Source organism: Ornithorhynchus anatinus, chromosome 5 (assembly GCF_004115215.2).
Source record: "Ornithorhynchus anatinus isolate Pmale09 chromosome 5, mOrnAna1.pri.v4, whole genome shotgun sequence".
Classification (NCBI taxonomy): Eukaryota; Metazoa; Chordata; class Mammalia; order Monotremata; family Ornithorhynchidae; genus Ornithorhynchus; species Ornithorhynchus anatinus.
This window is the reverse complement of record NC_041732.1, coordinates 38,409,926-38,429,905: the sequence shown is the minus strand read 5'-3', so window position 1 is coordinate 38,429,905 and position 19,980 is coordinate 38,409,926. Positions and strand designations below refer to the sequence as shown.

General features: G+C 41.4%; 1 protein-coding gene across 7 annotated transcripts in view; it reads right to left on the bottom strand.

The window, feature by feature from the left end:
• The window catches only part of TACC1 (transforming acidic coiled-coil containing protein 1), a 111,931-nt gene that overhangs the window by 11,474 nt on the left and 80,477 nt on the right, over nucleotides 1–19,980 (bottom strand). For 5 of the 7 annotated variants that reach the window (XM_029064341.2, XM_029064342.2, XM_029064338.2 and 2 more), the window contains 6 exons: nucleotides 14,419–15,544; nucleotides 8,749–8,784; nucleotides 7,189–7,249; nucleotides 6,254–6,461; nucleotides 3,569–3,621; nucleotides 643–771 (listed from right to left, as the gene is read on the bottom strand). In XM_029064341.2, coding sequence (XP_028920174.1) covers nucleotides 643–771; nucleotides 3,569–3,621; nucleotides 6,254–6,461; nucleotides 7,189–7,249; nucleotides 8,749–8,784; nucleotides 14,419–15,275 — 1,344 coding nt within the window. In that variant the 5' untranslated portion in view covers nucleotides 15,276–15,544. The remainder of the gene's footprint in view (nucleotides 1–642; nucleotides 772–3,568; nucleotides 3,622–6,253; nucleotides 6,462–7,188; nucleotides 7,250–8,748; nucleotides 8,785–14,418; nucleotides 15,545–19,980) is intronic. The other 2 variants (XM_007667391.3, XM_029064344.2) reach the window with 2 other exon arrangements.

The following is a 19,980-nucleotide window of genomic DNA, read 5'->3' as shown; positions in this document are numbered from 1 at the left end:
GAAGTTGCCTTTAGCAAAAGGGACTTTTTGTTATTAAAATTTGCTCTGTCTTTGTAAGAATCGATTTGTTCTCCATTCTGGGTCCACCAGTTGCTCCTTCCTCCAAGCCTTCCCACCTACCACCAGCAAACTTTTATTGGTATTGGTACAAGATAGAAGCCAAGGAAACCTGACTGACAGGTTTTAACAAAATGCTACAACATCCTAACGACTGGTTTATATTTAAGACATTGCTTTTCATCCCCCCTTTATTTCCTTTTTTTTTAAACCCACACATACAATCAGAGGTGCTGCATCAATTTCACTGGTCTAAGGTGCTGGTGGTGAAAGGAAGGGAGGAAAGTGAGCAGGAATGAAACCCTGCATTTGTCTCTGAGGACATCAGTCCAACAGTATCCAGTGCTGCTTTCTGCAGAGTTCCTTAGATTAGTATGGTATTTGTTAAACACTCACTAGATATTAAACACTGTTCTGAAAGCTGAGGTAGATAAAAGCTAATCAGTCCCTTTGACACATGGGGCTCACAAACTAACTCTTAGATGAGTTTTGGAAGTTGCAGGTCAATCAGCCCCAAAATAAATCTATCTACTGCTTCCTAGACTTTTACCAAACCATTTGGGTGATAATTTTAAATGCCATTACCTCTTCTCTTATTAAGGTGAGGACCGCCATCTTATCTGATTCACTGAGGCAAATGCCATCCAAAGGACTTTCACCTCCACAGGCCACAGATACAGGGGCTTTCTCTAATGAGTGCAGATCGGACACAACCTGTGAGGAAAAAAAAGAATCACAATTTTAAAAACTCAAATCATCAACAGTAACAGCACTTAATTACTGATCTAGTGCTGAAGGAGAATACAAAGTAAATGACAAAATGCAGCCATTGAGGACTGTATTGTTTATAGACAACACATTTAGTGACCTATTCTGCATGATAAAACTACAACTGGGGAGCAAAAAATTTAAACTGAGGCAAAAGCCTACTGCAACTTCTACACATTGGTCACTATGTGGATCTGAATGAACCTTCCCAGAATGTATTGAGATTACTGCCCATAATTTTTTTTTCCCCTTCTTTGCCAGAACTGTAGAGGACAATTCTGGAGTTCCTCCAGAGGTCACTGAAGGACCAGTTTTCACAGGGATTTTTTAAAAAAGGGGTGGGGGTCGGGGGAGAAATCAATGTTCTTTGAGTTTAGGATACAGAAATTATGGCAGGTTTTTATAATCTTGCACCTGTCCCCACAACTTCCCTAAGACTGAAAAAAGATGATGAATCGTAATAGATCCTGTAACTATTTGACTTTGGGAATTCCATAAACCTGCAATACCAAAGTTATCTTGATAAAGAATTTAAAATACAGACCGTTTTCCTAAAACTTTCTCTGTGATTTTATGCAAAATGCTGTTGGGGAACTAGGGAAGATTCTTTCCACAATGCACATCTCTCTAGATAGAAGGGGATGTGATGTTGGAAGAACAGTTGTGGGAAGAAGTGTGGTCTAGAGCTAGGACACCTGGGATATAATCCCAAATGTAAAGAATTTAATGCAAGTGTTCCTTAGTATGGGGACTGCCAAGAACAAAACCCTCATAGGAGAACTGGATGAAGATTACTTCTGAATTCTGGATAGGACCAGTTTAAAACCAAATTTTGGAATGAAAATTTTCTACGCTATGAAGATTTTGGTGACCAATTATCTGATGAAAATTCTGACCCCAATATTACATTGCCTCTATACACAATACATGTACATATCTTTAAACTTGGTTGCTTCCCCCTAACTGTAACTTATTTTAGTGTTTATTCCCCCTTCTAGGTGGCAAGATCCTTGAGGGAAGGGGTTGTGTTTGTTTACTCCATTGCACTCTCCCAAGTGCTTAGTACTGCTCTGCACACAGTAAGCACTCAGTAAGTGCCACTGATTGACTGTGCCCTTATTATATGGGATAGCTCCCCCAAAACAGTGGAGAACTACAAGTTCAACCCAGAATTTTGCAATGCAGATAGATCCATTGTAAACCTTCAGAGCATGGTCTAGTCGAAACCATAGGCCTGGGAGTCAGAGGACATGGGTTCTAAACCCAGCTTTGCCACTTGCCTGTTGCATGACTTAAGGCAAATCACTTAACTTCTCTGTGCCTCAGTTTTCTCATCTGTAAAATGGGGGGTTAGCTCTCTTTTCTCCCTTTGACTTCGGCCATGAAGCCCATGTGGGACAGGGTCTGTATTCAATGCATCTACCCCTCCCACATCTTAGTACTGCGTGGCACATTAATGCCACTATTTTTTATTTTTAAATCAATTACTTATGCTCTGGCTGCTAAGCCTCAGCTAAATTGAAAGTACCTTCCCTTATTCTGCTTTGCCAATGCCTTTGGGGAAAATTAGGGTCACTGGATAGGTCCCAAACAAGCTCACAGTGTTAATCCCATTATCACCTGCCTTTGTCTCTTAAGGAGCTGAACTGACTGTGCCAGATACTTTTTTTTTAATCATTCACCCACGCTGGTCACACACACACACACACACACACACACACACACACACACACACACACACACCTCTCCCCCCCCCCCCCAAAGCCCAATTTGGACTTCTAAAAGGTCAATAATTTTTCTCAAGCAATTTTTACTTCAATAAATTCAGTGCTATGTGCTAGCCTGTTTCCAAAGGAGATGGGAATGTGTATCCAAAATTATACAGCTAGCTGGTGCTAGCTGGATTTTTCCTTCTGCCCTGTTTCTCTGACTATCAATTATATCCGAAGCCTCAGTGCAACACACAAACTCTGAGAAAGGCAAGTTCCTATGGCGAAAGAAAAAACAAAAAAACCCACTGTACTAAAGGGGTTGCTTTGTTCTCTCCTACAAGCCAGGAAATGGAAATTACTTTGCCTCAAGAAGCTTGACTTTTAAAAATGTCATAATATGTGATATCTCCTCTCCTGACTGGTTTACAGGAGATTTTGTGTTCTCAATAATGTTATTTCCTGAAGACAGAGTCTATAGGAGTCTTTTGGCTCAAGGCCAGATATTAACCTCCACTACCTCTGTTGATTGGTGATTGGCTGAGGATGGCAAAAAAGTAACATAACACTCCATTCTCCTTTTAACAACAACAATAATGGCATTTATTAAGTGCTTGCTATGTGCCAAGCATTGTTCTAAGCACTGAGGTAGATACAAGATAATTATGTTGGCGATTTACTTTTTCAGGACACAGACTACCTTTATTTTGAAGAAAGCTATTGTCCTTGTTTATGGGGAAAAGTATTTGAGTCATGATTTGTGTAAGGATCACATCCCAATCTAAATAAAAAGTATTTTAAAATAACATGTGACCTTCTCTACAAATTTGTGGAATTTACTATGACAAATTATACAAAATGAATCCACAGAGGAGACATAAAATGTTTCTTTACTTTTTGTTTGGCTACTTTCCCTATATTTTGTATTCTGGTTAGCACACAAAAAGGCAGCTTTTGTGTTCCTATAGATGTAAAACTTTTGGTCATAAGGATAGAGTAAACATAGAAATGTGAACCAAAGCTTCTAGACTTACAGATACGCTGGATCCATCTTTATCCATCTGTCGGCATGGCTCCTTTTCTAAACCTAAACAGAAAAAAAACACCTTTTGTAGTTTTATCAGGAAGTCAATTTTTTTCATCCCAAGGAGAAAGCCTTTTGAAAGAATGTCCCTGGGAAGACTCAGTAATCATATTTGTATACTCATAGAAGAATACTTTGTCAACAGTTCTGTCATTCAGAGCTAGGCATCCATGATGCTCCCATGCAAGGGGTGGGTTGAATGAATGAGGAAAGCATCTCACAGCATTTGTAAAGGACACAGAGGAACGGCTGCCCCCTTGTGTTGGTGAGTCAGTGTGTACTGGACTTCAAGAGGCCACAGTCGTAGATTTAGAAGCGGGAAACCCAGGGCATTTTATGCTTGGGCCCAGAAAAGAGTTTCAAGGTGTTGCTCTAAAGATCTGCAGTTCAGAACCCTAGTAATGATCAAGAAATTCAGAGTTGCATTCCTGCACCGTAAAAGCTGGAAGGGAAAGGAACATTGTGAAGGAATGTCCAGATATTTATCCAAACACCTCCATGGGTTTCTTTCTGCTCAGCACTTCCTATTCTGGGAGGCTGGAGTTGGATGGAGAGAACCGGAATTGAACTTGCATGAAAAACGGTGAAAAATGAAATCAGCAACATCTATTTAGGTGACCCCAGGCTCTGGAATACAAGATAAAATCAGTTTGAGGGGAGACTGGGAATTCTTTCTTGGCCCATGTTTGAGGAGGGAGGAGGAGAACCCAAATCCCCTGGTACTGAGAAATTATTTATGTACAAAACCAATGGGGGATTATAAAATGCATAGATATGTTAGACACTATAAATCACCCTACATAGGTCTCCAGTGTTAGCTTTCTTAATCATACACAGGTGTGCACATGTTTATGCAATCCCAAAGGTATACAAAAAAATCGCAAACTAAATGTGCTATTGCTAAAAAGAATCTGGGTTTTAACATATGTTTTGGGAACACAGTTCCAAACTTCATCTGACATTTGAAATGCTGAAATGGATTGCAGAACACTATGAAATACAAAAGGAAAGGATTTGTACCATATACTCAATGACGAGAGGCATCTGTTCAGGTGAAAAAGGTATCCTTTCCCAAGTGCTTAGTACAGTGCTCTGCACACAGTAAGTACTCAAACACCATTGATTTTTTCTTACATCAGGGTTTGTTAAAGCTGTGCATTTTAAATAAGGAAGTGGTTTCAATGGGCAGTGTTCAATTTGGTTCACATATATCTATCTATATATATCTATATATACACACACGCATATATGCACACACACTAACATTTAAAAGCATCAAAATATAGGGAAAATCATTTTATTTCATCCAATTTTCATATATTAAAATATAGGAAATATATTTTATTTATATATTTCTATATATTATATATTATATATAATAGCTATGTCTTGTGAATCACCTTAAGGTACCCCAAGAATTTTGGGGCTCCACTTTTGATTGCCATACCTTTGTGCAGGCTTGGAACATGCCCAGGTGATGCTTAGTCACAAACGATGTTGTGAGATTGAAATCCTCAAAGGCAGAGATCATGTCTTTTACCACTCTTACACTAACTATACCAAGTGCTTAGTACAGTGGCCTGCCCACAGACACTCAATAAATACTTTTGTTTGATTGATTGATTCATTCAATTGTATTTATTGAGCACTTACTGTGTGCAGAGCACTGAACTAAGCGCTCGGAATGTACAATTCGGCAACAGATAGAGAAAATATCCCTGCCCAACAATGGGCTCACAGTCTAAAAGGGGGAGACAGACAGCAAAACAAGTAGTCAGGCATCAATACCATCAAGATATGACTGACTGCACCAAGTCACGGAGCTCTTTGCATATGAGGCAGGGTCTCTGGGGGTGTGCTCACAGACCTCTCTGAGAATGAACCTCAAGACTGGAAGTATGGACCTCTGGTCCCCCACTATCCTAGCAAGCACCACACTTAACAATTCTATTTCAGGAAAACTAAGGGACCAGAGGTACTAAATCCTTCCCTGGTAATCTGCTTTAGCCTCTAATAATTTATACCTCATAAAACTACTTTAAAAATCAAATCTATATCCCCCGGCTGCAACTTGCTTTTTTCCTCCATCTCCACTCAAAACAGCAGTCTCTGTGCACGATTTTTTAAAAATTGTATTTAAGCACTGACTATGTGCCAGGCACTGTACTAAGCACTGGGGTAGACATGAGATAATCACTACTTCTTTAGATGAAGATGAACTGGCCAAACACCTGCCTCAGTGTTCTCTTTACTAGGTTAAAGAATAACAACCCTTTTGATCTTTCTTCACAAGACAGGTATTACTTCGATAGGCTCCACTTTTTTTATGGTGTTTGATAGTGATTACTATGTGCCAATTACTGTACTAAGCACTGGGGTAGATAAAAATCTAATCAGGTTAGACACTGTTCATGTTCCACATTGGCCTTACAGTCTTAAACCCCATTTTACAGATGAGGCACAGAAAAGTGACTTGCCCATGGTCTCATAGCAGGTAAGTGGCAGAGCTGGGATTAGAGCGCAGGTCCTCCAACTCCCAGGCCTGGGCTCTTTCTACTAAGCCATGTTGCTTCCCTTGCTTTTACAAGCTTTCAGAATGTTCTAGAAAGATAGATAGATGTAGAGATTTCCATACCTGCTTCTGAGGATGAAAACGCATGATGTATGGTAGACACAGGAACATTGGAACATTCAAAGTACTCCAGGTCGTCTTCTGGCTCACCTTTCACCTCAGCTCTAGAAGGTTTCTGGCTGGATGAAGTGGAGGCCAGTTTCTCTTCATCAGTGGCATGGCCATCCCTATTAGAAATGTCTGGGGCTTGAGAGATCACTGCTCCGTCACCCTAACGAACAACGGGAAAATCCAGAGGAAATATATTCTTCCCAGATGTTCACTGAAGCTCGCCACATTAAAAGGTAGCAAGGAGGGGAAGCATTCAATAAATTGCCCAAACGATGGCACTTCATCATAGTTAATGACTGATGAGGCTTAGTCCAGTAACGTGAGACTCTATGCAAAGGAAATGACTGCAGGGCTAGTGGCTTGCAAAGTGCTATTCACACTCTCTTGCTCCTGCCAGGAATGTTTCTGCTGGGACGGTAGGAGCAACAGGTGAGTAGTCAGGCATTACAAATTGTATTTGGGAATTTCATATACAAAACATATTTATGGTCAAAATGACCTGAGCATAGTCCCAGTGGCACCATAGACCAGAACGGCTCCAATTTCTACAGACTAGTTCTAGTAACTGCCTTGGTAGTCACAGTGGTCTTTGCTGCCCATGGTAGCCAGTTATGTTCAGGATTCCTACTGAGCCCTCCGCCATGTAGGATGATGGTTCTCCGGTCAGAAGTCTTCCCTACGGAAGGCACTGTCTCAGCAGGTGCTCCCAAAATTCTGGCTAACTGGCTAAATAGCAGTTAACCAGCTCTCCCAGGGGCACGCAAACTGGGAAATACAAGGGCTTTATATGGTCCAATTTCTGGAATTTAGAAGACCACCCACTTCCCCTACTCTTCACCCCCACTTTATGGTCTGTGTAATTCATAGGTGAAAGGACTTGAACATACCTGAGCATGCACATCCAAAACAAGGGATTGAGATTCATATTTCTTCACCTTACAGCCACTCCTGCCAGAGAAACAAATCCATTCAGAATGATGTTCATAAATCCACGGTTTAGGATGGAGAGACAGTGTGCGCAGATATAGGCTGAAGCATATGGCACTACAAAAATCATAGGTCCAGAAATTACAAATGAAAAAGGCCTGCCAGATCACTGAGCCTATTCCCCACAAAAGGGGTACAGACCAGAGGAAGCAAAGCCACTCTTCAGCGCATTCTAACAGGCTTCAGGACAGCTGCACTTCTCCTACAGCTAAGCAAAATGCGGTACCTTAACTCTAACACTCTTTGAAGGCACTCTCTAATCCTGGGGACCATTCACACTGGCAGCTCAGAACCCAAGTCAACTTTAACAATTATAAGAAGGCAACTTTAACATTTATTGAAAACTACTGCACAATTCTCTAGCAATTGCACGGTTTTCATTATTTCACTCATCAAAAAAGTTATTAAAAATAACCTCCCTGTCCTGTTTGAGAAGAAATCATTGAAAACTATTGCGCAAGAACAATTCTCTAGAAATTGCATGGGTCATATTGCACTCACAGGAAACGTTTTTCTTACGAGTAACCTCCCTATCCAGACTGAGGTGTTAGTCAACAAGAAACCATGAGTCAAAAATATTTGAGTATTCCAAGTAATTTTGTTATTTCCTAACAAGTAGCAGGACAAAACAGAAAATAAACATCTTATATTGGGTATACAGTCCAAGCTTGGTTGGGGGTGGTGGGGGGAACAAACAAAGAACAGGAAACAGTTTGTAGACCACTTGTTACTTTGAAACAGAATGTACTGGATACTATGGGGTGCATCAAGATTTTGCACTTGTCATAGCTGAATGAATTATTGTGGGGAGGTAAGGCTGGAAGGAAGGAAGGTCCAAATGTTCTGGATAAGAATGTGTGTGTGTGTGTGTATACACACACATGTATATGTATATACTCACATACATATATCACATATATAAATATATAAAATACCACTTTCTTCTTCCATCATGTAATTACAAAACACCTAAAAGCAATAATATTCAGAATAGAGTTGGCAAATGTGTATGGGTGATAAATCTGTATTTCCGAGTCTCTTCTCCCCAGTAGCCTCATTTTAATATTTTATAACGATGTGGAGCTGTAGAAAATGCTGCACTTATGGAGTTGTTTAATCACTAAAAGCCTTGTCTTTCCAAAGGTCTCACAAAAACTACTGTGGGTAGTTTTCAAACCAAAAGTCTGCACTGATTTTATTAATCTTAAGGCCATCAAAACACAAGTGCCATGCCACGAGAGAAAGCACACAGTCTAGGGCTACTGACCAGTCTCCATTCCTTCACATACATACAACTGCAAGGCTAAGCTGGCTTATGAAGTGGGGTCTGAAATGCAGCGGGCACCAATCAAAAAACTAAACTCAAGAGCTGGGTGCCAGCATGCTGTGAAGAGATGAAAGGGGAGAAAGAATTCCAACAGACATCAGAAACAAATCAAAACCACAGAAAGTGTACTTACAACAGAAAACAGAGAAATTTCACTTGTTCAGTAGTCCTGAGGCACCAAAAAATTAGACAGAGACAGACAGATGGAGAAAAAAAAGTCATGTGAAAGACCAGGATATCATCTCTCGCCTGGTAGATGTAAAGATAGCACAGTCCTTTCTGTGGGGTGAGTGCGGATAAAAGATGCCCAGATTATGGAAGTCACTGCAGAAGAATGAATGATCACAACCCCATCCTGCCACCCCAATCACTTGGTATGAGATTTTATAATGGCATGTTCTGCCCTTTTAGGAAAATCAATACACAGCAGAACTCAAAGTACTATGTAAGATGGCACTTCAGGGCACCATCCTGTCCACCCCAAGTAAGTATCAGATTTTATTCTGCTGCTCAGCAAGAAAATAAAGCCTATCCAGATATTTTTGTAGCTGAAATTTAACTTCCAAATGATGCACCTTCTGCTCATACAATCACAAGAGTTGGAAGAGCTCATCTGGTTAAGCCTCATGCTTGCAGGCTGGTTAGGACTAAACCATCCAGCAAAGATGGTTATCTAATCGTTCCTTAAGGATCCTTTGGTAACTCATTACTATGTTTACTCATCCAGAGAGTAAAAAGGGCACACAGGATTTGCCACACCTTAACTTTTAAGGAGCTGCTTTTTCAAAAGTGATAAATTACCAAATGCTCTTGCTTAGTTATGTCCTATCAAATTTTTCCCTGCTGAAATTTAAACACATTCCCTCCTCTCTAGTCCTTGGTGGACATTGAGAAAAATATGTCAGATGCCTCATCACAAAAAAAGCCAACACCATTATGAGCAGCATTTACCATGAATAGAAATATCATAGTGAATGTATTATTGTTCCTTTACTTTACACTAACTGTAATAATCCACCCCCTCCAGTGCCCAAAAAACTTGAGGGAGATTCTATAAGGATTAAGTCATATTTCACTACTGAGCATAAGAGAAGACAACTACCTCGAAAGGCAATGGATGAGTTAAAATACTACTATAATTTGAATTTATTCAGTAGCTTTCTCCCAAGAAGCTCCTAACATCTCTATGTTTCATCTCATTCACTCTCAGGGTTGCCCCTGAGATAAACTTGGGGGCAGGTATTAGCCTCATTTTTCATGGCGAGGACACACAACATAGGTAATAATTATTATTGTACTTAGGTGTTTATTATATGCCAAACACTGTTCTAAATAATGAAGTAGTCAGGATAGACACAGTCTGTCCCACACTGGGCTCACACTCTTAATCCCCACTTTACAGATGAGGTAACTGAGGCCCAGAGAAGTGAAGTGACTTGCCCAAAGTCACACAGCAAACATGTGACAGAGCCAGGATTATAATTTATGACCTCTGACTCCCAGGCCTGTGCTCTATCCACTAAGCCACACTGCTAGTGGGCAGAGTGCAAGTAGGACCACCAACTCCCTCCCCCCACCTCCCAGAAGCCTGGAAGTATTGGTACTAACTGCTTGTCCCCTGGGGCAGCAAGCTACTTGGTTAAGTGCACAGCCATCTTGGATTCCAGTCAGCTTGCACGGGATCCTTCCAAGAGTGGGACAGATTCACCTGGCTACACTATTTCAGTGTAAATGACCACAGTTTTAGTCACTGTCCTATGAAAGAGGGTCTTCAGCAGCAGCAGTCCCAGCACACTAAAGAATCTTTGAGTAAAAAAAAAACAAACCTTTGTGTAAATTTGCCACGTATCTTTACTTTAGGTAGTTACTTCAACAGTGTGAACATATGTTCTTGCTTATGTCCTATCAAAATTTTCCCAGCTGAAATTTACACTCTTTTTCTCCTCCCCAGTCCTCAGTGGACATGGAGAATAATTCATGATCAGAAGTTCCAGTACATGAAAGAATCTTTGAGTAAAAAACAGAAGCTGCCTAGGACCCTCCCTTCCTCATACTGTTTCATTCATGGAAGACACAAGAAGGCAGTGAGTGAATCTGTATAAGAGAGCAATGAGGGAAACCTCTCTATGTAACCACAGGTCCCAGAGGTGCTGGATGGGAGAGCTATTATGTCACACAAACAATAAGTACACCTAAGAGAGGTGTGTTCTACATACGTTCAGGTGAGAAACACCACAGGCAAGTCATTCTCACTACCTGAACACTCACCTTGACTTTTCTGGGTGATGACACCTGCATATGTTGTGATATTCCCCTTCCCGCCTCCCCCCCTTCCCCAGGAACAAATCTAACCTCGTTTACACTTTACCACCTTAAATTATGGCCTGGCTAATCCTCCAACTGACCCTTACCAATGTTTCCATGTAAACCTCACTAACAGGCACAGGGTTTCCAAATCTTAAGGCATACGAGACAAGAAAGTTCTCCCAAAAGAAAATGTTACATGAGACTCAAAGCATCACAAGCAGTACAAATGATTGAAAAGGAATTAAGAAGAATAAAGAAAGTAGTCAAGCTAGTTGGGTAAAGCATGCATTTCTACAAGTAAACCCCTTAAATGGATTTCCCTTTGAACTCTGGTAATAGCCTCCAACTCCTCTCAGGGTGGCACTTAGAGAGTTTCCGGTCCTCTACCAGTCTCAGCTATGGGAGGGAGAGGCAAGCAGAGGAATATCTATTCCAAACCTAGGTTGGGCAGTGGCTAGCAAGTGGAAGGCAATCTGCTACCAGTCAAAACACCCATATTGAGCAGCAGCGGTATGGGAGAGAGTCGAGGGAGGAGACTCGAGTTTACTGTACAGAAGGCGACAATGGTAAACCATTTCCATATTTTTACCACGAAAACTATATGGATACACTACTAGAAGGATTGCAGATGGAGAGCAGGGCGTTCTGGGAGAGATGCGTCCATGGTGCCGCTATGGGTCAGAACCGCCGTGATGGCATAAACCAAGACAATAGCCTCCAAAACTCAAGGAAGTTAAAACTGTGTAGGTAACTGTCCGCCAGTCAATGATTACATTGTATTTCTCTAAACCTGAGATTGGGCTAGCGTTATTACTACTATTATTCAATAACATTTCTTAAGGACAAGTATAAAGCACTTAAATGTATAAAGCACTGGACAAAGTTTAGGAGCATTTGGACTAGAGATACACCTGTGCTTGTCTAGCACTTTTGTTTTCTTGGAAGAGTCACCCTCTTTACCTTCTTTAAACCAGAGGGTCCCTGCATATATGTCCTACTGCTATAAATATCCCAACCAATATTCCCTGTTCAAGAAGTAGGGTGGCCTGATGAGAAGAGCACAAGCCTGGGAGTCGAAGGGCCTGTGTTCTAACCCCAGCTCTTCCACTTGCCTGTTGTGTGACCTTGGGTAAGACACTCAGCTTCTCTGTGCCTCAGTTTCCTCATCTGTCAAATGGGAATTCAATACCTGCTCTCCCAGCTATTTAGACTGTGGGCTCCATATGGGACAGGGACTATGTCCGACCTGAATATCTTCTATCTACCCTAGCACTTAGTTCAGTGGGTGGGCAAATAGTAATCGTTTATCAAAAACCACAATTATTAATATTATTTTTGCTCAACTGTAGAAGAAAAGAACCCAGTCACTTCTCCTTTGCCTATAATGAATAACTAAGACCATGTTGTTCCTCTTCCTACATTCTAATCTCTTCATCTACAGCTTGCTTGCTGTTCTGTTTGAAACAGCTGATAAGTACTTATGGCTGATAGATAAAAGAGAGGACCGCTGTTACTCACTTCACCTGGACTGAAACTGAATGGTGAATTTGGCCTGAGGGACTGCAGTTTCAAAAATTTCAAGATATCACCAGGATTTTGCAAATAAGGCCTGAGATTTAGCAGGAGAAACATTAAGTAAAAACAAAACAAAACCATCATATAGAGTCTAATAATATTGGTATTTGTTAGGCAATATTATGTGTCAAGCACTGTTCTAAGAGCTGGTGTAGATATAAGTTAATCAGGTTGGACACGGTCCCTATCCCAATGAGGCTCACAGTCTGAATTCCCATTTTACAGATGAGGTAACTGAGGCATGAAGAAGTTAAGTGGTTTGCTCAAGGTCACATAGTAGACAAGTGGTGGAGCTGGGATTAGAACCCAGATCCTTCTGACTCCTAAACCCGTGCTCTGTTGACTAGGCCATGCTGCTTTCCTACCAATTAAGAATTGCCTGGAAGTCAGAGGATGTGGGTTCTAATTCTTGTTCCACCATGTTGCTTCTGTGTGACCTTGGGCAAGTTATTTAAATTCTCTGTGCCTCAGTTACCTCATCTGTAAAATGGGGATTCAATATGAGTTCTCCTTCCTATTTAGATTGTGAGCCCTGTAAGACAGTTATTGTGTCTGATATGATTATCTTGCTTCTTCCCCAGTGCTTAGAACAGTGCTTGACACAGAGTAAGCACTTGAATACCACAGTTAAGAAATACCACTTAGCAGAGTGCTCTACACCTAGTAGGTACTGAATAAAAAATCATTGATTGATTGACTGCTGAGATTTGGTAGGAGAAGCATTAAGGAAAAAAAAATCCACCATACAGAGCAAATATAGAGCAAACAAGCAGGTCCGCTCCCAGAAACCTCACATTTCTGCAGCAATTAAGATCACAAAGAATGTTGGGAATGGGATATGTGACTTTTGTAAATATTGCTTATTGTATTGTAGGACAGTCCTCTGCAAACAGTAAGCACTCAGTAAATACCATTGATTGATTACTATTTTGAAATATTTGGTGAGGTGAAAAGGAGGGAGAAGTCTAGGACCTACATTTAAGAACAAGCCTACTCTGTAAGCTATAGTAAGTAAGGACAATTTTCTTTTTAGGTTAATTTTTGTATGATTCTTCTCATGTGCTACAAATACGAAGGGGCTCTTAATAAGCTGAATTTTTATGGTTCAAGCAGCTCAAAAGTGGAATTGTTCTACTATATATGATTCATTTCTCTAATTATGGATGAAGAAACTCCAAAATGACCCACAGAAAATTTCATCTGTGGCTATCAGAACCTATGTTCATTATCTCAATCATAGCTTAAGTTGTGTATATCTGAGAGTCCCTAGGAAACCCTTTCCCACTCATGTTCTTTGTTATACTTTCATCAGGCTCCTTTTTGGGATTGGTTTTGGGTTTCATTGAGTATCTCCAGTATATATCATATCATGTATGTATATGTAGTGTATGTATATGTGTGTGTTTGTGTGTATCTGTACATGTGTGTGCATATACATGACTCAAGAGCTGGGATCCTTAAGGACACCACTGATACTGAAATTCACTTATGGGTGCATGTGTCCAGTATACTATTACAGAATACAAATATTTCTGCTTGCTAACATTTCCTAAGTACCCTTCCCTTCTTAATCCATGAGCTGAGATTTGGGAAGTCCACAAGTACTGAGGTCACATTACTTTTTTAAACCATTCTTTCCTGCAGGACAAGATCCAAGTGAGAAAGAGAAATAGAGCCCTTACAAGTCATTTATACAAGAACAAAGCAGGAACCAAGGAACATCTGATGATCTGGCTCTATCTAGACCGATAAATCTAAATTTGGAGGCAGAAGTAGTGAGCAATACATGAAAATTTTAAAGCATCGTGGATTCACCCTCTCTCAGAACTAAACAGTGGAATATCAGTTCCACAAATGCTGCCTGCCAGTTGGACTCCAAGAATGATTTCAAAGACCAAACCCGGTACCCATCCTCACTCACGTTATTAAACGCGACTTTGCCTTCTTGGGTGATGCTTTCCCTTTCTTCATGTCCTCACCCTGTACTTCATATGGCTGAGAGTCTAAGATTTCATTGACATGATGACTGGCATTGGAACAAAAATCAGCTGGTTCAGTATTGGTTAAAGAATTGGTAGGTTTAAAGGGATCTATGGAGTCATCGAAGTTATCAGGGTCAAAATGATATGACCCTTTCGGGAGTGGTGGGGAATTCTGCAAAGTGGACTTGACCCCAAAGGAGTTAAAGTTGGGGTCATCCCACTGGGTGGGATCCAGCTTGGAGGTGCCCTTGGGAAGAACTTCCTCCTTGGTTGTCCCTGCAGTTACTTCCCCACATGGTGGCCTGCCAATTCCCTCTTTTTGTCTTCTAGGGGTCAGTTTGCTGACTAACTTTCGGCCAAGTTTCTTTGCAGGGGCGGCTTTAGCTTCTGGGTTTTCCGCGCCTTCTGGAAAATCAAATTCCATTTTCAAAGGAGAGCTTCCGGAGTCTTCCTGTAACTCCACCCCTGAGTCATCGGTGCCACCACTGGAGGTTGTTGGGACTTTCTTCGCTGAGGGGGGAGAATTCTGGATCTTGGCATCTTCTCTCCCAAAGGGATTGGTATTCTCATCAAAATTATCTGGATTGAATGGATAGGATGCTTTGTGGAGAGGTGGCACCTCCACCACAGCTTCGGTTTCTGGCTGCTCTCCTGCGGTTGCTTTCTTTCTCAGACTGATGGGCTTGGGTTTCTTGAGCTTGCTCCTGCAGGGCCCAGTTTCTGAAATCAATGGACCGGTCTTCAGTTCGGTGTCTGTGGGACCCCGCTGTGGAAGCACCATAACACCTGTGGTCATTGCCCCAACTTGGAGTCCTGTGGATTCATCTGTGGATGTCACGTGCTCCTCAACTGCCGGGATATCCTCAGGCCTCTCAGCTTCTGGGGAAGATGGAGTCACTGCTGAAATGGTGCCAACTTCTAGATCACTTTCTACTCTAAAATTCTGGCTGGAGTTAGGGTCTGGACAGTGTTCCTGCACTTCATTCTTGGGGGGCCCAGGGCATGTCTCCGGCAAAGATTTTTCAGAAACTTCTGCTATCAGTTGTTCATCATCTTCCTGCAACTCTAAAACCAAACACAAAAGTAGTCCATTAAACACATTTGTCAGAAGATCGTCTGTACCTCCTCTTTGCCAAATATAAAACAAGATAGTTCTTCCCTCCTTTGCTTCAGGAAAATTTTGAGAGCTTTCTGGGAAGGTTGCTAGTGACAACTACCACATGCCACCCTGAGTCTATCTGGATGACAAGTAATGTTCAGCCTATAGATAGTAACATTTGAGCAAAGGGATAGATCATAAGCTTTATCTTTGCCAGAGAGTTTTTTTTTCCTTTCAGTATTTGAGAAGCTTGACGCTCAGTTCTGTCATATGTGTTTTCACTAAAACACTGGGAATTAGGAAACATTTATATGGCAGCATGAGCCCATTTGGACACAGCTTGTGACAATGTCAGGGAAAAAGAAGGTTGTGCACACACCTGCAGCAGCTAACACAGTGAATACTATAATGCGAGTTTTCCAAGAATGCAACCCCACATTTTAGGAAAGCTGGATGCATGTTACCAGCTGATTATGAATTTCAGGCAGTCTACAGAATACCTAAACCATTTTAAAAAAAAGGCTTTCCCTGGTATTTTGGGGCAACAGATAGAATTTCTAAGTGTTCTATATAATATCTGATTTTAAACTTGACCTGTAATAGACAAGTGCTTAGTACAGTGCTCTGTACACAGTAAGCGCTCAATAAATACAACTGAATGAATATGCAATTTTTCTTAAAAAGACATGGAAAGAGGCTGAGGAAACTCAGCTAAAATGACTGTTAAAGGTAAGAGTTGAGTGCTGTCAGTGGGGTGTGGAACAGAAGAAAACTTAAAATCATGTAATCTGCAAGAGATTTAACAATTTGAAATACCCTCAAGAGATTAAGACTTAAATGTCTATTATGCTACATGATTGTATTATCTGAAGAGCACATTGCAAAAAGCACATTAATTGCAACAGCAGCAATACAGCATTGGAGACTGATTTACAGAAAGGATCAACAATAGAGCTGAAAGTTAGCATTGTTAGCTTTCCTCCAGACCAAAGTTACTTTAAAAATTTTTTTATAAACATTCATAACCTATGAATAGTCAAACAAATCTAGATCAGACAATTCACAGGCACTATTTGTGAGTGTTGCAGGACTTGAGCTTTATGTGCTGTGAGAAACTTGGAAGTTTGGGAGTTAAAAAGACAAGTCCACAAAGACTTCTGAAGGATTCAAATGCTAATGCTGCATTTCAAAGTCAAATTAAAAGCATCATGTGTTGCTCAAATCTAAACCATAGATGCTCCACTTATTTGGGGAAAAGAGCCAAAACCAATAACAAAAAATAAATATTTCAGCATTAAATAAGTAGCTACATTGAGATTCTGATTTGGGAGGGTCTTTTGGGGTTGGGAAAGGAATCCACATGGGTTAGGTTCTTATGATTTTCCACCCATGTATGTAAACAATCAATCATATTTACTGAGCTCTTACTGTGTGCAAAGCATTGTACCTAGTGCTTGGGAGGGTACTAATGTAAGAGTTAGTAGACACGTTCTCTTCCCATAACGAGCTCATAGTCTAGAGCACTCTGCTAGTGCTCTACTTACTGAGGCAACCAGTGTTTTCTGTACTATATTTATTATATATATATATACATATATATATATTCACACTTATTTTCATTCTCTTGATTCTCTCTGTAAATGATTTGGGTGGGGCTTGTCGGGGAGGGGGTGCCTTTCACCCAGGCTAAACTGTAGGTTTCTTGAGTGCAGGAATTGTGTCTTCTAATTCTGTCTGAACTTTCCCAAGTACTTGGTAAGACGCTCTGCAAGCCAAAGTGTTCAAGCCTCTAATCCATCCTAATCTTCTTGAGTATGTCACTGCTTTTGACTGTGTGGACTACCCCCTTTTCATTCATTCAGTTGCATTTACTGAGTGCTTACTATGTGCAAAGCACTGTACTAAGTGCTTGGGAGAGTACAATACAACAACAAAGAGACACATTCCCTGCCCAAACGGAGCTCACAGTCTGTAGGATTCATCTAGAGGATTCATTCTCCAGGAAACATCGTCTAACCTTGACTTCACTGAAGCTGTCCTCTCCCAGTTCTTCTCCTATCTCTCTGACTGCTCCTTTTCACTCTCTTTCACAGGCTACTCTTTCACCCCGCACCCTTTAACTGTGGGGGGTCCCTCAAGGCTCAATTTTATTCTTCTTATTTACACCCACTCCTTTGGCAAACTAATTTTTTATGGCATTTGTTAAGTGCTTACTAAGTGCTAGGCACTGTACTAAGCACTGGGGTAGACATAAGCTAATCAAGTTGGACACAGTCCATGTCCCACCTGGGACTCCTGGTCAATTCCCATTTTACAGATGAGGTAACTGAGGCACAGAGAAGTTAAGTGACTTGCCCAAGGTCACACAGCAGATAAGTGTCAGAGCTGGGATTAGAACACAGGTCCTTCAGACTCCCAGACCTGTGCTCTATCCACTAGCCATCTGGCTTCTAGTCCAACCTGAGTATCTTGTATCTACCCCAGCGCTTAGAATGGTGCCTGGCACCAAGTAAGCCCTTAACAATGCCACAATTATTATTATTCACTCCATGGCTTCAACTAGCATCTCCACATGGATGATTTCCAATTCTTCCCCACGAGTCTGATCCCTGGCATGCTCTGGCTTCAGAACATCTCTATTTGGATGTCCAGCTGACACTGCAAACTTAACATAGCCAAAACAGAACTCCTTATATTCCTACCCAAACATTGTTTTTCCTCTGACTTTCCTATCACTGCAGAAAACACCGTCATCCTTCTTAGGTCACAATTTGAAACCCTGGCCTTACCCTCAACTCACCTAACTCATTCAACCCACATAGTCAATATGTCACCAAATCCTACTAGTTCTACCTTCTCAACCAAAATAAAATCTGCCCTTTCTTTGCAATTCAAACGGCTACCATGCCTATCCAAGCATTTAATATCCTGCTTTGGTTAGTGCATGAGCCCCCTTCACTGATATCCCTAAATTCTGTCTCTTCCCATTCCAGTCCATACTTCACTGTGCTGCCCAGATCATTTTTCTAGAAATCATTCAGGCCATTTCTCTCTACACCTCAAAAACCCTCCAATGGTTACTCATCCACCTAGGCAAATAAACACTTCTTACCATTGGGTTTAAGGCACACATTCAGCTCTGTCTTCGTTGATCCTCCTTGATAAATCACCCCACACACTTCACTCCTCTGGCGCCAATCTACTCTCTGTACCACGATCTTATCTGTCCCACTGCTGACCCCTTGCCCATGGCCTCCCTATAGATTGGAAGCCCCACATCCTTCATATTTGACAAACCACTACTCTCCCCACCTTCAAGCCTTATTAAAATCATATCTCCTGCAAAAGCTTCCCCAACTAAGCCCTCCCCTCTGGGTCACCTTTGGACTCAGGTCTGTATCTTTGGGCATTTGACATTCACCCCACCCTCAGCCCTAAAGCAGTTACGCTCAGATCCATAGTTTAATATCTGTCTCCCCACCTACACTGCAAGCTTCTTGGGGGAGGGAACATGTCTACCAACTCTGTTGTACTGTACTCTCCCAGTTGCATAGTGCAATGTTGCACACATAAAAAGTGCTCAATAAATACGATTGCCAATCACAAAATAAACCAGAATGATGGCACATTCATTCAATCGTATTTATTAAGCACTTACTGAGTGGAAAGCATTGTACTAAGCACTTGGGAGAGTACAATCTAACAAAAAACACATTCCCTGACCACAACAAGCTCACAGTCTAGAGACAGTCTCGGGACATTCAAGGAAAAATAGTTGAAGCAACAAACCAAAGGCAGAGCAATTAATCCATGACTTTACTGAGTGCTTACTGTGAGCAGAGGACTGTACCAAGCACTTGTGCATCAGCTCACTCCCATCCAACCCGACCCCACCACTCATGTTGTCCTCTTCTCCCAGTCCCCTTCAACAGCTTCAGTATGGCCTATGGAATGGAGGTTACTACTCCATTACAGGAAAGATCCCCTTCATCCTTGGTCTGTTCTTGATACAGTCTCTGCTCCTCCTCACCATTACTGAAACCTGTGTCTACCCAGACTCAGTCTCCTCTCCTGCTCTCTCCTGTGAGACCTCATCTTCACCCACTCCCCAAGGCTCACTGGGAAAGAGGGAGAATTTGATGGCTTCCATACCATCTTTCCTCCCCCATCAATCTCTTTCCCTTCCTTTGAAGCCCATACCATCAGCCTCTACCACTCATGCCAGTGACTAGTCAAAGTCATCTCACACTCCTTCTTCCAACTTTTTGAGCTTTTTGATCCCTTTCTCACACTGCTCCTCTCTTTCTCCATCCTTACACTGATCTTCACCTCACCCACACAGAGATGTGGACACATAATTGAGTTCACCATCTCTAGTTACTGTACAATCTCTAACCCTCAG